Raw genomic sequence first — 14,991 nt, forward strand, 5'->3', positions numbered from 1 at the left:
TTCAAACATTGGCCAAAAATATTTTATGAATTAATTATATAGCTTATGAAACATGATATTCTGAATTCTAATAGACTTGATTATATTATGTTGTTATAATGCTTCATAAACTAAAACAATGCAATAAGGTTAGAACATATTAATGTGAATTCCGCGTCAGCCGCAATCCATTACATTCATCTGTTACAAGTCGCCTCCGTTATAACGCAAACGTTACCACGATCATAACGACATTCACGATTTTTTTCCTTGGTCATAAATGGTGTAGTATAAATATGCCACTTATAACGTGTTTGAGGCCGAAAGAAAGCTGAATCTTTTGTGGAACTCTCGAGGCTTTCTCTAACCTTTTTCTGTTTTTATTTTAATCTTTTTGCCTTTATAACTGAGGTAGTCATTACTCATAGTCATGTGTATTTTTATCTTTTATCTTCTTTTTTCTTTCTATATTTTCCTTATCCTCTCCTTTCTTCTTTTCTGCTTTTTTTCTTAGCCTATGGCCAAATTTTTTTTATTTGAAACAAGTACCTTAATTTCATTGGTTTACAATAAATAGGCAATCATAAAATTTGCGGTAGCGAATCTAAAGTATGGGCAGTAGCTTATATTTCTTTTAATTACAGTATTTTATATTATTTTAAATTATTATGTTGTTTTGAGTATAAAATATGTTCTTTGATCGATTATTAACGTTTTTGGCACCAAAAGTGTGCCTCGGCTAAGAGATGTGTGCGTCTTCGCCTTGTGCGGGCGCCTCCCTTGGCCTCGCGTTTTATGCCTCGGTGCGCCTTAGCGGCTTTTAGAGCTAAGCCTACCCAACAGGCTGTTAGAGGTATGAAGGCGCAGCAGCATCAAAGTGCTTCTATTTGTGTTGATCGCATCCAACCCAAGAATCTTTCTTGAACTGCCAAGATTAGAGCTCTTGCAGTTTATTAGTCACCTTAAATAGCTTATAAGAATGCTAATCCAGCTTCACGTGTTTGGGCAGACTCGGCAAAATGGTCTGTAAAATCTTGGGAGCGTGCTAGGTAGGTATATATAAGCTGACCTATTTCATGCCTATGGTGCATGTTGCAACCATCTATTTCTTTATGTTGTCAGGAACTTCATCTCTATGGATATATATATATATATATATATATATATATTGTAAATTTAGTAAAGATGTAAATTTTCAATGGGGCTATCTTTCGTAAAATGTGATTAGCACGTTATTATATTAAGGATCTCTGGTTGATTGAACCTTATAATTGGATATATGGATATTCTTCTCAACGAATTTTTACCTTAGATGAAAAGATACAAACAAGAACAATGTTATAGCCTTACTCCCAATAGGATGGGACGGCTGCATGAATCAAGATTCTATCATTTGTCTCCATTCGGTTTTGTCTAGGGGTGGCGATGATGCGAGTCGAACTCAAGTTTGACTAAACTCGACTCGAACTCGAAAACTCATACCCAAACTCGACTCGACTCGAAAACTCGAACTCGAACTCGGAACCTAAACTTGAACTCGAATTCGAGCTCGAACTCGAACTCGTTTCAATCTCGAACTCGAACTCGGTTAAAGATCGAACTCGGACTCGAACTTTGTTCCAGCTCGAATTCAGTTCCAACTTCCAGCTACCTATATGCATTCTTTGAAGATTTTGTATGAACAAGAAATACCAAATCTCATCCTTTTATATAGTTCTAATTTTATAGGAGAAATTCTTCACTTTGCCTTTTTATATACTTTTTTTTCATGTTTTTGTAAAAGAAAAGTACAAGTATTTTTATAGAAATAAAAGGTTAAAGTTTCTTAATATATATATATATATATATATATTATATATATATATTTTATATTATATAATATATAATATAATATATATTATTATATTATATATATATATATATATATAATTTTTTCGAGGATCTCACGAGCTTTTCGAATCGAGTATTGAGTTGCTCGACTCGACTCGTTAACCTATCGAGTCGAGCTTTGACCGAGTCGAGTTCAAGTAGCTTGCGAGCTGTCTCAACTCATTGCCAGCTTTAGTTTTGTCAAACACTATTTGATCCCCTAAACCTAATTCCTATATATAGTTTCTAATACCCTCCTTTGAAGTACCATTATGCCTTCCGTGGCTTCTCTAGAATCTCCAATATCCTAGCTTCCCGCTACCTTCCTTCGGTGCCATTCTATATAATATTATAAATTTAGTAAACATGTAAATTTTCAATGGGGCTATCTTCAGATGTTGTAAAATGTGACTAGCATGTTATTATATCAAGTATCTCTGGTACATAACCTTAAGGCCCATTGAAAATAACATCTGAAGATATTTAATATATTATATTCAATGCCATTCTATATAATATTCTTGTGGCGCTGACATTTTATATAATATTATATTCGGTGCCATTCTGTATAATATTATAAATTTAGTAAAGATGTAACTTTTCAATGGGGCTATCTTTAGACACCACCTTATTCTTGGCCCACATGGAAACATTAATCTCTTCTTGAACTTGGCTTCATATGATCATCTAGCACTACATCTCTATGTTGAGTAGATAAATTCTTCTGTGGCAGAATCTTACACTTGCAACTAAGCCATTCTATACACCTTACTAAGAGGAGATCCATTTCTCTTGCATTTTTTCCACTTCAAAGGGTGATCAAGTGTGAATCCCACTTGTTAAACAACATATTGAAAATCCTAAAAATGTAAATTGGTCTTTCCCTTCATTCTTTCTTCCATAGCCATAACCCATATGAACACTTCTAAAACCAATGTGACTTGCCCACACAATGACCATTTAGGTCACCATTGATATAGCTTTATTGTGTGAGGATGAAGGATATCTTAAACCACCTAATATGAGCTCTCCCAAAATTAACATTTAAGAGCTTCTACACCAACCTCAGGCGCATAAGCACAAATAATCTGCACAATCTCTTTATCGCGTATGATCTTAACTGTAATCCCCTGTAATTTTATGAATTTTATAAATATATTTAAAGTATATTTATAAATGATTTTAATATTTTATGAGTAGAATTATTTTAATGTTTGACTATTTGAGGAGTTAAAAGAGTTTTATGGTTTTCATTTCTTAAATCAGTTAAATGTTTCATTAAGTGGAACTTAAATTATTTGAAGAATAGTATTTAAAATATATTAAATTATTAAATTAAGCTTATGGGTTGAGTTAAAAGCCCAAAGGAGTAATTTTTTTCCAAATAAGACTCATATTCTTATTTACTCCTAATTCTAATAGGATTAGGGAAAAGGAACCTATAAATACTTCATTAAACCTCCAATGATTCATATTTTCAGATTTGGCTTTTGTTTTCCACTAATTCTTCTGTCCTCTTTCCCTCCCTTCACTCGTTTTTTTCTCTCACCCGAATCTGATTGTACATATTTCTCATAGTTCCGTTTATTTTTAGCCAAAACTTCCTTATGAGAAATTATAGATCTCGAAAAGTTATTGAACTTAGGCTCAAGAATTACTGGATTTCGATTATTATTCTATCACTTATGGCCTCTGCAAGTTTCGCAATTTTGCTGCCATAGTTCACTTGCGATTTCGGTATTTCACTCTTTTTCTCCCTTTTTCTTTTGATTCTTTTCCCCGTTTTCTTATATATTGATTTCATATATATTGATTTAATATTTCTAAGTATTATTTTGATAAATTATTTTGTAAAGATTGTATCTTGAATTATTTCAGATTATATGTTTCATATTATTAAGCAAAAGAATTTCATATTTAATATTTTATGTTCAAGATGAGATTCAAATATTAAAGTCTTGATTTTTGAGGTTTTAAAAGCCTATTTTAGTAGTACCATATTTTAGGGTTTGAAATATATAATCTTTTGTGTCAAAAGAATTCTAGAAAAGGTTTTTACATACTTGTGTGCTATGTAATTAGTATCATGATTTAAGGAGAAAGAATTTTAGTATCATGTATAGGAACTTATTAAATTCATATATGATTTCTAGTATGATTGATTTTACATGTCTTATGCCTGTGTGCAAGCATGTTTGTATGGAATATTTGATGTAAGCATGTAGAAGGGAAGTTTATTTATTAATTCACATGAGGCATTAATATATGTTTAAGAGATTGAATCATGTTATTTATATGTTCCCTTACAAGTATTATTTTCACTATCTTATGAGTATTGTGGGCCTTATTTGGTAAGTTGATAAATTATGCCTTTTTAAATATAAGATTATTGTTGGCTAGGTTCAACAAAATAAGAAGTTTGAGATTTAAAAAGGAAGAAGTCTAGGATTGTAAGTTGTGATCACTTATGTAATCCTAAGATAAAAGAAGTTGTGATTTATTGATTTATATTTTGGTTTTTTCACCAAGTACCCCTGAGTTTTCAAAAAATTCACCCGGTACCCTCCATAACCAGGTACCCCTAAGTTTCAAACTAATACACAGGGTACTCTTAAATGCCCTTAATGACTAACACCGTTAATCGCGGTTAGTCATTAACCCTAATTTTCTGTTTTAAAGTCTATTAACCCCCTAATGCTAACCATAATCCTAACCCTTAGCCTAACCCTAACCCTAAACCCTAAACCTAACCCTAACCACCCCTCCCCCACACTCCCACCACCTCTGTAGCCTCCCCCACTTCCAACCCCCTCCCTCCCCCACCCCCGCAGGCCCTCCTCCCCTACCCCATCGATACCCCGTCCCAACCCCCCACTCTCCTCGATTTCCCCACCATCTTTCTCGACAGTGACAAGCAGCGACGAGGTGCAGGAAATCTAGGGGCAGCAAAAATCGACGGGGTGGGGGAAACCTAGGCAGCGACGGGGTGGGAAAAACCTGGGGAGCAACGAAAATCGACGGGGTGGGGGAAATCTGGGCAGCGACGGGGTGGGGGAAATCTGGGGAACAACGAAAATCGACGGGGTGGGGGAAATCTGGGAAGCTACGAGGTGGGGGATATCGACGAGGTGAGGGAAATCTGGGGAGCAACGAAAATCGACGGCGGTGGCAGGGGAGGGGATGTGATGGTCGAGCGGCGGTGGAGGGTAAGGGGTAGGGAGGGGGAGGGGCTGCGACGGTCAAGCGGCGGTGGAGGGGTAGGGGGTGGAGGAGGGGGAGGGGTGGGGGAGGCTACAAGGGTGGTGGGAGGGTGGGGGAAGGGTGCTTAGGGTTAGGGTTAGGGTTAGGGTTAGGGTTAGGGTTAGGGTTTAGTATTAGGGTTTAGGGTTAGGATTAGATGTTACTTAAGGTTAATGACTAACGGCGGTTAACGTCGTTAGTCATTAAGGGCATTTAAGGGTACCTCGTGTATTAGTTTGAAACTCAGGGGTACCCGTTGAATTTTGAAAACATGGAGGGTACCAGGTGAATTTTTTGAAAACTCGAGGATACTTGGTGAAAAAACCGTTTATATTTCTGTGATTGCTTGTATGTGTGTCATAACAAGTGATAACGTGTAAATAACGTAAAGTGTAACAAGGATAGTTATAGACTTTAGACTGGTGCACGTCTAGAGTTGGACATTAGGAGTTAGGGTTCATGGTGAGCGTGTCATGGCTTTCTTGGGGGTGGATTGATCACCATTCTTATTTTAGAAAAAGGTTCCTCGATATCGTAGGTCATTCTGGAATACATGGTAGCTCCCGTATTTCGTCTTCTTAATGAAGGCATTAGTAGATAAGACAGCTCGGGTCCAAGTAACTATATAAAATAATAAAAAGTTGTTTAGAATTTAGTTTGGTAAAAGTTGTCTGTACAATATTATATGATTATATTATTATTTATCCCTACATGTTATTTATTTAGTATCATGTTAGGAATGCTTATGTCTTAGTATGTAATACCCAGCTTTGCTAATTACGTATTTTGTTTGTGTTTGTGATCATGGCTTTGCCTTATTGATCTTGTGATGATCCATTTTGGTGAGCAGCTTCAGTATAGCATTGACATTACAGGTTCACAGATGTGCATCATTGAGAATCTGGAATGGAGAGAATGTGTAACTAGAATATTTTACTTTTCTGCATTTATAAGAACATAAGTTATTGAGTTTGTTTGAGTAGACTCATTTAGATTGTTTGATTTCTAAATATTTAGTTATTTATTTATAATAAAAGTTTAAAGTTTAGTTATATGTTTTCCGCTACAAAATTCTGAATAAGCCGATACGTTATCACACGGGCGATAATGCTTTGGTATTTCTCTAAGTTTTACATTATAAAGGTATAAAGGTATTTCTGAAAAGAGAGAACTATCGGGGTGTTACATTAACTCCCATAATTCTATTGGCCTTCCTATGTACCTCAACTACATCATTTATAAGCCTATCATCTATGATACTACCAAATTCATCTCTAATCTTGTCTTGTCCTGTCCTGAATTTCACACCTTAAACCCCAAGGTTTTTTTACAATTGTAATTCTTTCCTCTTTTCACTTGGTTTCTTCAAGAAACTTCTTTTGAGTAATTCTATCAACCTTTTATCTTAATTAACTTTCCTATAAGAGATCTTGTTTTCCAAGATCCTATAAGCAACTGATGTTCTTTTGTAGTCTTTCTTGCCTATAACCCAGACTTAAAAGCCCTAGCTCATTTGACACAATCTATCATGTTGGAATTCCGGTATGGGTGTTGGATACGGGTACAAATCTCAAATCCTTGAAATCTCAAAGTAAAGGTCACGACGACATGTTTAAGAATATTCCTAAATTGGAATTTGGACTCAAGATCACAAACACCCTACTATAAAACTTTATGTTTTCAGTATAGAAAAGTTAGCATAAAGAGAATATCAGGAATGAGTAATGAAACAAGTATTTTATTAATAGAGAAAAAAAAGAAGAGGATATGATTGGTCACAAGCCCTACAAAAATTTAATCTTTTATTTACCACAGAAGATGAGTTCCATGTCATTCATACTCCTCTCAAAACTTACTACCCGACTGTCCCTTCCATCTCTCTCTACACATGTCAGCACCACAAAAATTTGATGCGCCACCTAGGAAAGGTCGCCACTTACAGGTGACCTAAAGCCCCAAGTTTTCGCTCTCGTTATCTTCTGATCCTTCAAATAATATATTAGGGGTTTATCAAAACTCTACATTTTGAGAAACTAGTCGCATCCAATTTTCCTCCGGCGAGTCCGACCCATGTCCAGTGTTCGCTGGGTCGTGTCGACACGAGTGGGGTAAATGCTAAAGTTTGAGCATCATTGGACACCACACCTAGGCAAGAGCGTGGCACGTAGCTTTGGTTTGACAACCTAGCAACCTTTGCCATTGCATATATATCACTACATCTCAGGTTTATGAAATCCAGCACCTTTCTATTTAGGGAAAACCCCTACAGAAATATCATAATGGCTCGTGCATGTGACTAAGTTTTATGCACACTGTCCCCTACCGTAAGCCTCCTTTTGTCCGGGCTTTGGGACCGTCAATAAGTGATAGCAGAAAAAATAAGCGCCAAGTTAGCATCAAATTATAAAATCATAAACTCTATGAGCATATAAGAAGTTTAAACCTGGCGACAACTATTTTAAATATCTAATGTTGAAAACAGTTTACATATAAGGATATATGTGCAATTGCGTGTACTGACCCGTGTTTGTTGTTCTTCTTGCTTAGCCATCTCCACATGTGCGAGAGCTTTTAATGATTGTAGCTGCAAGTAAAGTAAGGCATCGTCAAGTTATGCTTGAATAACTCTAATCATTAGAGAACATAGAACTAACATGGCCATCCTAGGCACTTAATATCTTTAGCATTGGATGCCTTACAAATAGCAACAAGCATAACCATCCTAAACGATAGTGGTATTATATCCCTAATGCTTAATCATTTATATACTCCTTACTTGACGTTAAATTGGCCTTTTTCTTTTAGATACCGCAAATGTAAAAAGAAAAAAAAATTGATTGTAAAAGAGAATTTGGAGGGCCTGAATTCATACAAATATGAAGAGAGTGGGAGATGGTTAGTGAAGGGGCCTCCATCACATGGGCTGAAAAGGGTGAGGAAGAAGGTAAATTTTCTGCTTCAGGTAATAGGACATTTACTTGTGGGTAAAGAGTATAATTAAAAAATTATACCGCTATACCACTCATAATCAGGCTTTCATCTTTCAACGCTTAGTAAGCTCTTGAGAAACAGAATGAAAGAAGAAATTAGATGCAGCTACTAAACATAATCTTTAGAATTTATAATTTCTTTTTGTTTTTGTAATGGGTGTTGGACGACTGTTGGAGTCAAAGAGGTGTCGGTTTATGAAAACAATAGACCAAGAACATACATTTGTTTTCACAGGAGCAGTGATTAAGCGAAAATGCAATAAAAAGAAATTCAAAGGTAAATGCGCAATGTGATACAGACAAAACCACTTTACTTCAAGTGAATTTAGAAACCCCATACTGCAAAGGTGCTAATGCGAGTTCATGTTGGAAAGGCAGAAAGCTCACATGGACTTATGGCCCTTAATGGCAGGTACCGAAGTCATAGTTTAACGAAACCATAACTGTAACTAAGTTGGATTTTGCTATGGCATGTGAGTTTGTTTTGGCTAACTCATTAAATAACGTACAAAAAGAAGCAATTTATCGCCAATCAGAGATGATGCTAACTTTAGATAGCCTAGGTTTTACTTTTATTGGTGATAATGGTGGACGACCCACTTTTGCGGGCAATGCTCATGTATCACTGCAGCGGAAAGCACAAAAACCATTACGATACGGTGATACAGCCAAGATTCAAGACCTTAATTGAATCCCAAAATTATGGGAATTACAGTTTACCAAACCACTTATACAATGACCACAGTACCATCGAAGATTGTAAATCATCGATGACGCGATCGCAATAAAGATTGCTTTACCACTTCCACAACCTAACATCACAGTGACAGAAACTCAAAAACACACAAGATGCACTGATGTAAAAAAAAAAAAAAAATATATGCATTGCCAAGTACTGAGTAATTAATAGTCTATTACTAGAAATGGAAAAAAAGGAAATACAATTCTATTTGCAGAGCCAGGATACTAACCAGTAAGATCAATGCAGTATGTTCATCTTTTCCAATATGTTGTCCATACTTCCGTACGATTTTCTTCTCTTTACTCCCATCCAAAACTAGCTGGGCTATTCTGTCATGATGAGAGATTTGCAAACTGGAGATAAATATGGACTCAAACATGAAATATCATGCCAAATCAAAAAATTTTAGTATGAAGAATTGACACAAGGATAAGAATTATTTTTTGATGGAAAAAGAAGACAAGAATTTAATGAAGTAAAAGTGTTAGATTCATATTGTACATCATATGAATCATCTCAGGAAATCTGCCAAAGGATATTAATAATGATATATGTGCACAAAATAACCACGCAACATTCCACTCCAAAGGTTATGCAAAAAAAGTTTCTACCATCATTCTTTGACAAGGTTTGCAAAAAATAACCACGCAACATTCCACTCCAAAGGCCTTTCCAACAAATTATATAAAAAAAAATTTCTAGAGTCACATAATTAGCAAATAAAAAGTTGCACCAGCGTTACCTTTATTTGAGTTCCTTCTTTTTTCTTCTTCATTTTTGTTTATTTTTTCTTATTCTCTTTGATAAGGCACAATGTAACAGTCATCTATATACACCGCTTTAAAGGGGGCTTATTCATTATTTGGAATTTTTTACTTTTGCTGCGGTGGAGGGGATGTCGCTGGAGAGGATCACTATATTCCAACACTTCTTTCAAATTGTGCGATTACTTTGAAAATTGTAACTAACAACATTACATTCTGAAATTGTAATGAATTAACATAGATGGCAGACCAAAAAACAGGAGATTAATGGCAGAAAAATAGATTATGGGAGGTGAGAAAGATGATTAGAGAAGAGCAAGTGATGATATGACTGAACGCATGAATAAATCACCGATTACAACCTAGCCACACTTTCGAGAGGAGTGGCACCCTCCAGATGAACTTACTAATGCTCAACAATATTCAACCTCCTTTCTTTCTCCCTAATGTCCTCTATGTTTATAGAGTTTCTTCCCTTCTAACCATCTAACTCATTTCTCGAGCTACTACTAGAACTAACTAATTGTGCATTGCAAAGAGTACCCCTCTCCTTAGGTTGATTCATTACAGAAATTTGATTTGTTTGTTTCTCTCCTTATTTATCAAACTTATTACAAATTGAAATTCCCTGTATGTGACCAATACTCTTCGAAAGGCTCTCCATCACTCCAACTTACAATCTCTTGCATGTTATCCAAGTGAGATATGATGTAACCTAGAAACTATATGCATCAACACAATGTTCATACAGAGATATGCAATGTAACAGCCCGCAATAATACATCCATAATAGTACTTGACTTCATCTGTTAGCGCTTAAAAATATTTGTAATTCAATTAATGTCACAAACCTGATTGAATCTTTTAATAGTTCTTTTGCTCTATCAAGCTCCAAAATTGCTTGTGGAGTCACCAAATTATTGGTTTCTTTGAACTTCAGCAAAGCCAAATTTGCGAGGCCAAGCAGGTTAGCCCCAATCTGTCCAAAGAATGAAATTGTATATTTAATAAATCATGACCCCCTCCCCCAATCCCTTCCATAAAAAAGAGGCTATTTCATAAATAGGTTTTGGCTAAGTATTTGGGCATCATGTAAAAGTAGTGAGAAGAATGAGCAGGAACATTTTAGATACAAAGATGAAAATGTATAGTAATATAAGAAATTCAAAGATTGCGTTGAAATCGTTTGTTTGGAAATTCCCAAAAAGCTAATCATAGGTTCTTCTCTCCAATAGAACAATAGGTTGTTGTGCTCATTACTATACTTGTTGAAGCGATGAAATATCACCACAGGATATCTTTTTGATCAAAGGTTGAATCGATCATCAGAAGAAGAATTAGGCCAAAAATTAACCACAAATAGCTAGACAACCTAAAGTTCTCCCAGATTGGGGAAAAAAAGCTTCCTACAAAGCTTTGTGGTCCACCACCATAATTGCTATTTGCAATTAAATCATCGAACTCAATACTGACTTGAAAGTAAACTCAAACACATAATGAATAGAAGTATTGATATAGATGCGGCAAGACGACACAAAAATAATTAAATTAGTTGATCCTTTTTATTATTGGGTTCGAATAATCTATAATTCAAGAAAGGCTCATATTTAGATTCTTGGTATCTTAGCCTACAAAAACCATATCAATTGGTATCAGAGCAACAAAAGAAAGGAGCGTTTTCATTCAACGACATAATGTCCAAATTCGAATAGATTTCGAGGTAAACTTTGAATAATTCGTGATCATAGTATACAACAAATGTTTAGGTGTTTCTTGAGCCTAAACTGGACTACTTCTTGTCTACTTTGTTATCCTAAAATTTGATAAGATTTGGAGTTTGTTTGTGCTAAGAACTAATATTGTAGGGGGGAGGGTATTTTAGATATTATCTCTTTAGTTTACTTGGGGAATAAGTTGGGTAGTTTGCTAAGGGGAGTAGTATAAATATATAGGAGTTAGAAGGGAAAAGGATCTGGATAATTGATAAGTTGAGTGAGGGAAAAGTTTACTTGGGAGAGCTCCAACCTCTCGAATGTTGGTTAGGTTGTAATCGGTGTTTGTCATCAATACAATCATATCTTAGTAGTTTTATCTTACCATATTCATAAGTAATCCTTCTTAATTCCTCTAAATGTGATGTTATGCTGCTGAGAAATTAGCTTAGAGTAATCTTGGTTCTTAGCAAATGGTATCAAAGCAGTACAATTCTGGGAGATTAAGTGCCTGATTTGCGTGTTAAAAAAAAAAAAAAAATCTGCCATGGAAGTTGCCAGAGCTCCTGGTCTGAAAATGAAGGAGATAGGAAAGGAAATCGCGAAAGAGGTGGAGGAAAACGTGAGAAGAAGTTTTGAGAAACTTCAAGAAGATCTGGTGAAGATAATCAATGAAGCGTTCTCTCCCATCCAACGAAAATTGAAGTTACTTCGAGAGGAGCTTGAGGAGGAAGACAACCACAAAAATTCAGAGAGGGACGACGAGGTGGTTACAAATCTGGAGAAGTTAAGTGGTTGTCATGGAAAAGTTTTCCGTGACGAGGGAGATGGAGATCCGATCACCACCAATTGGGGAAGAAGCTTCTCACACGCAGCAGGCTACAAAACTAGAAGAAGGTGTGGTGATTTTTCAGGGGGTTATACCGGCGGATCTGGTGGTGCACTAGGCTGCGGATCTGACAAACACAACACGTGCAGTGGTTTTGGTGGTTTCAGGTTGCTTGGAAAGGAAAGCGGAGAGTCATTTGACCAAGGTAGTGGCGGTGGAAGTGGTTCCGGTGGAGGCCCAGGCTCCTTGGCCGCCGGTGCTCGGGGTGGTATATCAGATGGTAAGGCAAGTATGATAGTCGGCAGACCAACTATTTTGTTCGACGAAGGGGGTGCTGGAGGCAGTGGGTCTGGTGGTGGCCCTGGGTTCACTAGTGGTGCTGGCGATTGTAGTGGTTGTGTGAGAGGGGCAAAAACTGATGAAGAAGAGTGGCATTCATGGTGGACCTTGTTGAGAACCTTGAAGAAGATAAGATGCAAGGAAGAAGAAGAATGACTGAGATCTTTAGTGGCTTGAGGAGGAAGCCAGATTTAAAATATGTTAGTAAGGGTAATCCTGTAAATCGCCTAAACCCTATCCCATTTTCAAATCAGCCGATCCAGTTGTTAGAACATGACCCTTCTAATTTTTCTGACCAACCAACTGATAGCCCATTCACCACCTACAAACTTGGGCCCAAATATGCTTATGTCAACTCTAAGCCAAATTTCCTCACCCAGAATTTAAATGCCCAATTCTCTACCCTTTTACAATTCCCACAACGCACCTTCCTTACTCCTTTTAATCAACCCACCCCAACGTTCTTCATCTCACCTGTTCCAAATTTTCCAAATCCTTCTTCCACAGCTTCACTCTCTTCTCCATCTCCATCTTTTTAAACCCAAAACTTTCAAGCCACAAGCCCATAACACCAGCAGCACACCAGACCATTTCAGACACTCTTTCCTTCATCACTTCCAGGACTTTTTCATTATAGTTGAGGCACTCCAGCCACAGCACTACATGAGGAGGCGCAACACGAGCTGAAGCATTACCTAGGCTTGGGGCCTGAAGGGCTGCAAGACACTGAATATACGAGTAGAGGGCCAGAATTTAGTGATGATTACGACCCACCTTGAGGACAAGGTGGAAGTTTAGGGGGCCGGTAATGCGAAGAACTAATATTGTAGGGGGGAGGGTATTTTAGATATTATCTCTTTAGTTTACTTGGGGAATAAGTTGGGTAGATTGCTAAGGGGAGTAGTATAAATATAGAGGAGTTAGAAGGGAAAAGGATCTGGAAAATTGATAAGTTGAGTGAGGGAAAAGTTTACTTGGGAGAGCTCCAACCTCTCGAATGTTGGTTAGGTTGTAATCGGTGTTTGTCATCAATACAATCATATCTTAGTAGTTTTATCTTACAATATTCATAAGTAATTCTTCTTAATTCCTCTAAATGTGCTGTTATGATGAGAAATTAGCTTAGAGTAATCTTGGTTCTTAGCCGTTTGTTATTAATTCAAGACCCGTTTTCACATTGTTCTAAAATCGGGCAAACGTAGAGTAGTTTTGGAAAAGATTAAATTGCTGAGCTATTAGAGTGGAACTTTTGAGTGAAATTTTGGTCGAGTGTTTATATCATATAGGGCTAGGTCCTAAAAAAATTCATTGAATCCTTAGGTGTTTTGATGGTGTACAATAGTTTGCTTGGGGTCCAAGTTCTCGTTTTTGTGGTTTGTTTTGGTACTTGCTCCTATTGGATATGGTGCTTTGGTTGTGGTTCAAGTTTTTTTCCATTCTTTATTATTGTGTGTGGAATTTTTGTTTGACTGTCTATTTTGTTGTCCTAAAATTTGATAAGATAAAACTACTAAGATATGATTGTATTGATGACAAACACCGATTACAACCTAACCAACATTCAAGAGGTTGGAGCTCTCCCAAGTAAACTTATCCCTCACTCAACTTATCAATTTTCCAGATCCTTTTCCCTTCTAACTCCTCTATATTTATACTACTCTCCTTAGCAAACTACCCAACTTATTCCCCAAGTAAACTAAAGAGATAATATCTAAAATACCCTCCCCCCTACAATATTAGTTCTTAGCAGAGTCGTGGGCATGGCTGGTGCTTGCTGCCAGAGTTCCGTTGTCGCGTCGTCGGCGAGTCACTTCGGTATTATATATAGAAAATCTTTTCTTTCATACTTTAATTTAGTTGTAAATTCTGATTTTATAATTCTTATACATCTTTGGTTAAGTTTTGTTATTATAAATAAAATGTAGTATAATTTACAAGTATTGTAATAGTCCTAATTTCAATATTGTTTATTTAGAAGCTAATTATAATTATTAAGTTAATTATGTTCCGAAAAATTTTTTTATTACATTTGAGTTGGAGTATGGATATTTATTTTTGTTGTATTTGTAATATACTTATTTGTTTAATTTTATGAAGTTATTTATATTATGTGTTTGTAATTTTGTTGTTTAAAAGTATTTGAGTAATATTTGTCGAAAGTTCCCAACTACAGTCGATTCCCATTTTCGTAGTTATCCATCGGTTTATTTGACACACACTCCTTGTCGGTTTAATGAAAAACAAAACCCACCTCTAGATTTTTCTCTCAACTCCTCGGGTCTTCTAAACCCCAACCCCCGAATTGAAAAACCCCCAACCCCATTCTCTCTCCTTCCCGTCAGATTTTCTGTTTCTCTCTCGCTCACCTGCGTCGCGTCTCGCCGGCGTTCTCCAAGGTTGCCGGAGATTTCGCGTCGTTCTCTACTCCACTGTTTCGTTACTTGTTGTTCGAGGGTGTCGCTCTGCCGCTCTTAGTGCGCCGCGTTGCCATGGTTGCGTGGCAGTGGTGTTGTTGTCTTGGGTTGTT

At 36.5% G+C, this 14,991-nt stretch overlaps 1 protein-coding gene across 8 annotated transcripts in view; it reads right to left on the bottom strand.

Moving 5' to 3' along the window:
• Positions 1–14,991, bottom strand: part of LOC104906345 (uncharacterized) — a 52,390-nt gene that overhangs the window by 10,048 nt on the left and 27,351 nt on the right. For 3 of the 8 annotated variants that reach the window (XM_048638898.2, XM_048638897.2, XM_048638899.2), the window contains exons 14-16: positions 10,436–10,563; positions 9,050–9,173; positions 7,610–7,672 (exon numbers count right to left, since the gene is read on the bottom strand). In XM_048638898.2, the coding sequence (XP_048494855.1) occupies positions 7,610–7,672; positions 9,050–9,173; positions 10,436–10,563 (315 nt within the window). Of the gene's footprint in view, positions 1–7,609; positions 7,673–8,648; positions 8,891–9,049; positions 9,174–10,435; positions 10,564–14,991 lie in introns of all 8 variants that reach the window. The other 5 variants (XR_007271155.2, XR_008968008.1, XR_007271156.2 and 2 more) reach the window with 4 other exon arrangements.

This window comes from Beta vulgaris, chromosome 2 (assembly GCF_026745355.1).
Source record: "Beta vulgaris subsp. vulgaris cultivar EL10 chromosome 2, EL10.2, whole genome shotgun sequence".
Lineage (NCBI taxonomy): Eukaryota > Viridiplantae > Streptophyta > Magnoliopsida > Caryophyllales > Amaranthaceae > Beta > Beta vulgaris.